A 9524-nucleotide genomic window follows, 5' to 3' on the forward strand; every position below is an offset into this window, starting at 1 on the left:
TTTTAAAAATAACAAAAAAAGAATTTTAAATTCTAATTTTCTTTTTGTTTTTTGCATTTTTATGCATTTATTCTAGTATTAATTAGGTTTTTTAATACCTCTTTTTTTGTTTTTTTCTCTTTATTTCAAAATGTTCAAAAAAAATTAAAAGAGAAATTTTAAAAATAACAAAAAAAGAATTTTAAATTCTAATTTTCTTTTTGTTTTTTGCATTTTTATGCATTTATTCTAGTATTAATTAGGTTTTTTAATACCTCTTTTTTTGTTTTTTTCTCTTTATTTCAAAATGTTCAAAAAAAATTAAAAGAGAAATTTTAAAAATAACAAAAAAAGAATTTTAAATTCTAATTTTCTTTTTGTTTTTTGCATTTTTATGCATTTATTCTAGTATTAATTAGGTTTTTTAATACCTCTTTTTTTGTTTTTTTCTCTTTATTTCAAAATGTTCAAAAAAAATTAAAAGAGAAATTTTAAAAATAACAAAAAAAGAATTTTAAATTCTAATTTTCTTTTTGTTTTTTGCATTTTTATGCATTTATTCTAGTATTAATTAGGTTTTTTAATACCTCTTTTTTTGTTTTTTTCTCTTTATTTCAAAATGTTCAAAAAAAATTAAAAGAGAAATTTTAAAAATAACAAAAAAAGAATTTTAAATTCTAATTTTCTTTTTGTTTTTTGCATTTTTATGCATTTATTCTAGTATTAATTAGGTTTTTTAATACCTCTTTTTTTGTTTTTTTCTCTTTATTTCAAAATGTTCAAAAAAAATTAAAAGAGAAATTTTAAAAATAACAAAAAAAGAATTTTAAATTCTAATTTTCTTTTTGTTTTTTGCATTTTTATGCATTTATTCTAGTATTAATTAGGTTTTTTAATACCTCTTTTTTTGTTTTTTTCTCTTTATTTCAAAATGTTCAAAAAAAATTAAAAGAGAAATTTTAAAAATAACAAAAAAAGAATTTTAAATTCTAATTTTCTTTTTGTTTTTTGCATTTTTATGCATTTATTCTAGTATTAATTAGGTTTTTTAATACCTCTTTTTTTGTTTTTTTCTCTTTATTTCAAAATGTTCAAAAAAAATTAAAAGAGAAATTTTAAAAATAACAAAAAAAGAATTTTAAATTCTAATTTTCTTTTTGTTTTTTGCATTTTTATGCATTTATTCTAGTATTAATTAGGTTTTTTAATACCTCTTTTTTTGTTTTTTTCTCTTTATTTCAAAATGTTCAAAAAAAATTAAAAGAGAAATTTTAAAAATAACAAAAAAAGAATTTTAAATTCTAATTTTCTTTTTGTTTTTTGCATTTTTATGCATTTATTCTAGTATTAATTAGGTTTTTTAATACCTCTTTTTTTGTTTTTTTCTCTTTATTTCAAAATGTTCAAAAAAAATTAAAAGAGAAATTTTAAAAATAACAAAAAAAGAATTTTAAATTCTAATTTTCTTTTTGTTTTTTGCATTTTTATGCATTTATTCTAGTATTAATTAGGTTTTTTAATACCTCTTTTTTTGTTTTTTTCTCTTTATTTCAAAATGTTCAAAAAAAATTAAAAGAGAAATTTTAAAAATAACAAAAAAAGAATTTTAAATTCTAATTTTCTTTTTGTTTTTTGCATTTTTATGCATTTATTCTAGTATTAATTAGGTTTTTTAATACCTCTTTTTTTGTTTTTTTCTCTTTATTTCAAAATGTTCAAAAAAAATTAAAAGAGAAATTTTAAAAATAACAAAAAAAGAATTTTAAATTCTAATTTTCTTTTTGTTTTTTGCATTTTTATGCATTTATTCTAGTATTAATTAGGTTTTTTAATACCTCTTTTTTTGTTTTTTTCTCTTTATTTCAAAATGTTCAAAAAAAATTAAAAGAGAAATTTTAAAAATAACAAAAAAAGAATTTTAAATTCTAATTTTCTTTTTGTTTTTTGCATTTTTATGCATTTATTCTAGTATTAATTAGGTTTTTTAATACCTCTTTTTTTGTTTTTTTCTCTTTATTTCAAAATGTTCAAAAAAAATTAAAAGAGAAATTTTAAAAATAACAAAAAAAGAATTTTAAATTCTAATTTTCTTTTTGTTTTTTGCATTTTTATGCATTTATTCTAGTATTAATTAGGTTTTTTAATACCTCTTTTTTTGTTTTTTTCTCTTTATTTCAAAATGTTCAAAAAAAATTAAAAGAGAAATTTTAAAAATAACAAAAAAAGAATTTTAAATTCTAATTTTCTTTTTGTTTTTTGCATTTTTATGCATTTATTCTAGTATTAATTAGGTTTTTTAATACCTCTTTTTTTGTTTTTTTCTCTTTATTTCAAAATGTTCAAAAAAAATTAAAAGAGAAATTTTAAAAATAACAAAAAAAGAATTTTAAATTCTAATTTTCTTTTTGTTTTTTGCATTTTTATGCATTTATTCTAGTATTAATTAGGTTTTTTAATACCTCTTTTTTTGTTTTTTTCTCTTTATTTCAAAATGTTCAAAAAAAATTAAAAGAGAAATTTTAAAAATAACAAAAAAAGAATTTTAAATTCTAATTTTCTTTTTGTTTTTTGCATTTTTATGCATTTATTCTAGTATTAATTAGGTTTTTTAATACCTCTTTTTTTGTTTTTTTCTCTTTATTTCAAAATGTTCAAAAAAAATTAAAAGAGAAATTTTAAAAATAACAAAAAAAGAATTTTAAATTCTAATTTTCTTTTTGTTTTTTGCATTTTTATGCATTTATTCTAGTATTAATTAGGTTTTTTAATACCTCTTTTTTTGTTTTTTTCTCTTTATTTCAAAATGTTCAAAAAAAATTAAAAGAGAAATTTTAAAAATAACAAAAAAAGAATTTTAAATTCTAATTTTCTTTTTGTTTTTTGCATTTTTATGCNTATGTCTTTTCTTAAGCAACTGTATTTGAATTAGTGATAACAACACAAAGAGAGCTGTCTGAGTACCACCTCCTTCCACAAACGCAAATTGCGTATCATTTCTATAATTATTAGCAGCTGTCCAATGGTTAAATTTACTAGCTAATACTGCAGTGAATACTTTTCGTAGACAAGACAGAAGAGCTATTGGTCTGTAATTGGTTGGATCCTGTTTGTTCTCTTGTTTAAATATCATGGTAAAAATGACTTCGTTCCATTTGTCCGGTATTATACTATAACTGTAGAATTGATTGAATTGTCTGGTTAAATATCGAATGATTTCTGGTGGCAGCATTTTAATAAGTAAATTAGGTATTGTATCTGCTCCTGGTGTTGATTTATCTTTAAGTTTCTTAATACAACCCTGAAGTTCTTCCGTCTTAATTATCTCTTCTCGATGAATTTCAGGTCTTATCTTAGTTTCTATGTATTTTTGACAAACATTTTTTCGGTAGTTTTCTGAGAATTTATTGTAGTATTTCAGCCAGTCATTATATCCTACTCTAGCCTGTATGTCATGACCTGACTTTCTTTTACGAAAATTGTTGATTATCGTCCAGAAAACTCTCGAGTCAATCGCTTCTGATACTGTAATTTCTTACTGATATTTAAAAAATATAATTTCTTTTTGGCTTTAATTAAATTATTATACATTTTCTTATATTTTAAGTAATTCATTGATGCTTTGCTGGTATTTGTTCGTCTGAAGACTTGTAAACTCTTTTGTTTTTTTAATTTTGTAACTATAACATGTATTATTATACCATTCGCATTTGAATATTTTTTTGTTCTGTCGTATACAATTCTTATACTTGTATTTCTCTAATTTAGTTGTAATATTCTAATAATTTTCTATTGGATCATTTTCTTTTTCCACGTTTAACATCTCCCCAATCATTTTATCGAACTCTTTTAACAATTTTCGTTTATTATAGGATGGTCTTAGTTCCAGATTAATAAGGTGACTTTGTTCACAATTATACAATTCATTTCTTATTTTTTGATATTTTATTAATTCCAACTGAATGGGAAAATGATCTGCCCGGTCATCCCCCAAAACATTCATGGAATTACAGCACTTTATCATTTCTTCTGAACAAATAATGTAGTCCACTATTGATTTCCCGTTTGGGGAAACAAAGGTAATTTCTGCAGGGGTATCGCCCCTCATCCTACCGTTCAGAATTATTAATTGGTTATTAAGAACAAACTCTAGAAGTACAGTACTTTCCCCTCTGTGTTTAATACTTTATCTTTGGATAGTCTCTTCTTGGCTATATTTTCGAACGTCTGAAAAAATATGGTATCCGTGGCTTCGCCAATACGTGCGTTTATATCACCTCCTATTATCCATAATTGTGTCAGGCTAGACCAGGGGTGGCCAACCTTTTGCATACCATGCGCCAATTTTTTGATAGACGAGTTCACATGCGCAGTGGCGTACCGTGAGTGTTAGCAGCCCGGGGTGGAGAAAAATTTCGGCCACCCCTTATTTAGGTATTTCAATTTATAAGACGAAAATTCAGATTTGCCACAGAACAAGCAATGAAAAATGCGGTTGTAGTGTAGCTACCCGTATAAAATAGTTCTATATGACATCAGTGGTGTACATGAACACGAATGCATCGTGTAACGTACAAGCAAACAAAACAAAAGAAAAAAAAAACGTCAACAGGTCGATTGCACCGAATTGTGTAAGAAAAACACTTGCCAAGACACACTGTAAAAAATTAATTTCCTATGTAATATTCATAATTGCAATGAAGCCAAATCTGGCAATGTTGCTCGGAACCGACTGAAGCGCCACTTGTAGCCGTCCAATGCGCCAAGTTTGGCGCATGCGCCACGTTTTGGCCACCCCTGGGCTAGACCATCTATCCAAAACTTTTTGCACTTTATTTAATATTAATTTCTTCTCAATTGATGGTGGTATATATATTACTACCACTCCCAAATACGTGTAAGACCATGTCATTTTGATTTTATTCTCTAATTTAATTATAACAGCAATAACATAGTCCGTTGTATATTGTAGGAATATTTCACCTAATCTTTTCTTAATTAATAGTAGAATTGGAATTCTACTATTAATTAAGAATGTCCAAATGGATGTCCAAATTTATTTTTCCGATTGAGCATTACTAATTATTATGTTATTGTCTTGTTCTAGATATTTTATTTCCATTTCACTAAATTTTATAATCCAGGTTTCTACAAATCCAATTATTTCTTTTGAATCCAGAAATTTTCTCATTGAAGTTTTAAATAATTTCCCTCTTAGTCCTTGAATATTCCAGAAGTTTATCATCACATTATTTATTACCCTTTTTGGAATTTCTACTGTTTTCTCACTCAATTCATTTACTTTGACTGTCAAATTATCTTCACTCATTTTCTTGTTTTTATTCTCCATATTATTAGCCATTTTCCTTTTCTTCTGTATTATTTTTAAATTTTGATTTATTTTTGTTAATCTTGTATTATATTTATCTCTAAAAAATGATTTAACTGAATTATTTCTTTGGTATTCAAATCATATGTATACATTATTTTATTTTTTAAAAAATAATCATCTCTAATTCTTATCTTTTCATCCGATTTCTCTAGTTTAATCGTTTTTAATAATAATTTTCTCCTGATTCTAGATCTATAACATAAGTCCGTTGATATTATTATTTTTTCATTTTCGTCCGTCATTTTCGGTCTTGTAGTCCAAAATTTATTAAAAATTAGATTTCTAATTTTAACCGAATCGGTCATAACCTTAATTACTTGATTATTTCTTCTATTTCCAATTTGAATAAGACCTTCGATTTCTATACTATTAAGCTCTAAGTTATCTTTTATAAATTTTTATATGGTCTAACTAACGTACTGTACCTGTACATTTTACAATTTACCTGATTTTTTTTATCAACGTGGAATTAAAAAGACTCGCAATTTTGTCAAAAAATGCCCAGGAGAAAGTATAAGAGTACAATTGGTCAAATGAATTCTAAATCTAAAAGAATAAGAACAATCGAGACCCCTGAATACCGAGAAGTTCGACTTGAGCAACTTCCAGTAAGAATTGCTATGTGAAGGGCTGCATCTCTACTCTTTTCAATTCTTTAATCTCTACTTTCCTTTAAAAATATTCAGTTATGCTTGACGGGAAAATTTCTAGTTGTTGCGTATTGATTTCAATCAATATTTAAAATGGAATAATGTTTATGATATTTTTTAATAATTATTAAAAATTGTTTTTTCTTCTATCGAAAGAAACCGCCAAATTTTTAATTTAGGGCTTTAAAAGCATTTCTTTATTTTCTAATTTTATTTTTATTTTGTGGTTTTAGGCCCTTTACCACTAAGAGAGCACAATGTTTTTCTAACTTAAACAAGTACAAGCATATTTTTATTTTTAAACTGGCCCAAAATTTAGTAACATAGAGCCATAGAAATATTTCAATCTGCTACTCGTGGCCCAGTCTTGCAATCCCAAAAACCAGCCGTATGTTATGAGATAAGAAAAAAAGTATCTTTTAGTAAAGTTACACCCGAAATTGTGTTACTGTTAAAGCAAAGCCATATCCACCAGATTAGAGTTGTTCTTGGTCTATTGTGATCTTACAGTATGGAGGCACTTCAATCTGAACGAACGAGTTAATATATCACAGTTCAGACAAAATTTTCACTTTTAATTTCGAAATAATAGAATTCCTTAACACGTAAATCTCTATATCCCCCACCGGGACAATAGGACAGTTAAGTACTAACGAGATTTCGAACCTCCGAGTTCGAGTTAACGAGGATTTCCTATATTAGAAATTAGAGTAAAACGTGCATTGTCTTAATTACTGATCGAATAAATTAATTTTGACTATAATTAACTCAAGAAACGATCGATACAAGAGTTATTTATTGAAGAAAGTTATACATATCGACATTGTTATTACATATTAAAAATTTACATATTCATATAAAGTTTTAATAACGAAATTCACTAAGAAGTCGCGTTTCCAACAAACTTTGGATATACAGACAAAGTTTACATATAAAACAACAGAAAATTGCAATTAGGAAATTACAACACATTCAAAAAGTTTAAATTTTAATTTTAAAACCAGTTTTGCTTGAATCTTTTGATCATTATACACAAATAGAAATTATATGTTTCAAAGAAAAATTATTTCTAAGTGTGACCATTATAATCTTTTTTTAGTTCATCATTTCGAATGAATTTCACTCGACATAATTAACATTCATACGGTTTTCTCTGGTATGTGTCCGAAGGTGTACAATTAAGCTTCCTCTATGCGCAAACTTTTGTTTACACTCGTCACAAGTATAGGGCTTTTCTCCTGTATGGATTCTTTCATGAGTTTTCAAACTTTGTTTAGTTGTAAACTTCTGTTTACATATGTCACAACTGTAAGGCTTTTCTCCGGTGTGGATCCGAAGGTGTGTAATTAAGCTTCCTCTATGTGCAAACTTCTGTTTACACTTGTCACAAGTGTAAGGCTTCTCTCCGGTGTGTATTCGAAGATGTAAAATTAAGTGTGCCTTTTGCGCAAACTTCTGTTTACACTCATCACAAGTATAGGGCTTTTCTTCTGTATGGGTTCTTTTATGAATTTCTAAACTATGTTCAGTTGTAAACTTCTGTTTACATATGTCACAATTGAACGGCTTTTCTCCAGTGTGGATCCGTAGGTGTGTAATTAAGTTTCCTTTTTGTGTAAACTTCTGTTTACACTTGTCACAAGTGTAAGGCTTTTCTCCAGTGTGAGTCCGAAGGTGTGTAATTAAGTTTCCTTTTTGTGTAAACTTCTGTTTACACTTGTCACAAGTGTAAGGCTTTTCTCCGGTGTGTATTCGAAGATGTGCAATTAAATGTGGCCTTTGTGCAAACTTCTGTTTACATTCATCACAAGTGTAGGGCTTTTCTTCCGTATGGGTTCTCTTATGAATTTCTAAACTTTGTTCAGTTGTAAACTTCTGTTTACATATGTAACAATTGTACGGCTTTTCTCCTGTATGGATCCGAAGGTGTTTAATTAAGTTTCTTTTTTCTGTAAATTTTTTATTACATTCGTCACAACAGAATGGTTTTTCTCCAGTATGGACCCGAAGATGTCTAATTAAGTTTCCTTTTTGTGTAAATTTGTGTTTACACTTGTCACAAGTGTAAGGCTTTTTTCCTGTATGAATTCTTTCATGAGTTTTTAAATTTTGTTTAGTTTTAAAATTCTTCTTACAGTGTTTACACGAAAATCTCATTTGTTTCCTTTTTTCTGCAATTAAAAAGTAGTTTGAAACGATATTTTATCGATATATAATAAAAATTTTCTTAATCAAAACAATAATTAATTAACAATAATATTTAATTAAATAATAATTTCTATATCTAAAAGCAATTTCTGCATCAAAACACAAAATCTAATTTTAGAAGTGATAAAGTTCGAGTGTATATATTTTATTTCACTAATATAATCAGCTAAGCAAGAACAATATATTAAAGTAAACAATTTCTGTAAAACATTTTTCATGTGTATTTATATCTTCATGATATTTCTTTTTATATCTTTGCAGTGAATCACTTGCTTCTGTTATATTTTTAAATGAAGAGCACTGACTTAAAGCAGTATATCTTATATACAATTTTTTCTATAAACTTGGAAAATATTTTCTTCAAAACTTTGTGTTTCATCCAAAGAACAACTGAAAGTAATAACAACACACATGAAATAAATTCTATAAAAAATTTAATTTAATAAGTTTTTAACATTAGAATGTATTATTCATATTCTTATTAATTCCTATTGTTAAATGTAAACTTGTATAATATCTTGCATTCAAATAAAAGAATATTGTATTTTTAAGACTTATGTTAAGTATACTTCCCTCATAACAAGTTCTGGATAAGAAGAACTCACAACGTTGGAATTCTTAAGATTGAATCAGGGAATTAATTCTTTTATTATCTTCGTTTGTTGCTTGTATTTTCAGGATAAAGATTAGCTAAATGAAAAAATAAAACGATCTTAAATATCAGAAAAATTTATATTCAATGTATTTTGTACAGTACAGTGATTAAAAATTCTATTTTCTACTCTAAATGTTTTAAAGTACAGTATATAAATTTTAAAAAAAATAAGCTACAATCATTATCAAGTTGTCATATTTACAGGGTAGCTAATGAATACTTTAATATACTTTAAATATGTTTAATGTCATGGTCCTGCGATAACACACTTCAATGGTCTCCAGTTTTATTTATTCGCGTTTTTCACGAACTATAGAGGACGCTGCATTTTTATAAAATGGCTACTTTATCTGGGTCGCTTGTAACACGTGCGACTAAACATCCAGATGGCACAACGCGCTGATTGGTCAGCTGTATGACGTCAACCTACTAAAATCGGAAATGTTGATCATCAGCCTAAACTTTGTATTGGTCTCCGTTGCCGCTCATAGCGGTGACCAGACCCTAAACACTGGGAAGTTCGGTCGTGGGTTCGCGCCGCGATCGGACAGGCTGGCTGCTTGGAGTTTTCCGGGTTTTCTCCTTGCCAATAACGACTGAATAGGAGGCCAGTTCCCCATAAAAGTCCTCCCGGAAGGCATTT

At 26.4% G+C, this 9524-nt stretch overlaps 1 protein-coding gene across 1 annotated transcript in view; it reads right to left on the bottom strand.

Moving 5' to 3' along the window:
• Positions 1-6812: 6812 nt before the first annotated feature.
• LOC111634383 (zinc finger protein Xfin-like) overlaps positions 6813-9524 on the bottom strand; it is a 54887-nt gene continuing 52175 nt past the window's right edge. Inside the window, exon 5 of the mRNA XM_023379145.1 lies at positions 6813-8206. Coding sequence (XP_023234913.1) covers positions 7138-8206 — 1069 coding nt within the window. The 3' untranslated portion in view covers positions 6813-7137. The remainder of the gene's footprint in view (positions 8207-9524) is intronic.

Source organism: Centruroides sculpturatus, unplaced genomic scaffold (genome assembly GCF_000671375.1).
Source record: "Centruroides sculpturatus isolate CEXI.00-Female unplaced genomic scaffold, Cexi_2.0 scaffold644, whole genome shotgun sequence".
Lineage (NCBI taxonomy): Eukaryota > Metazoa > Arthropoda > Arachnida > Scorpiones > Buthidae > Centruroides > Centruroides sculpturatus.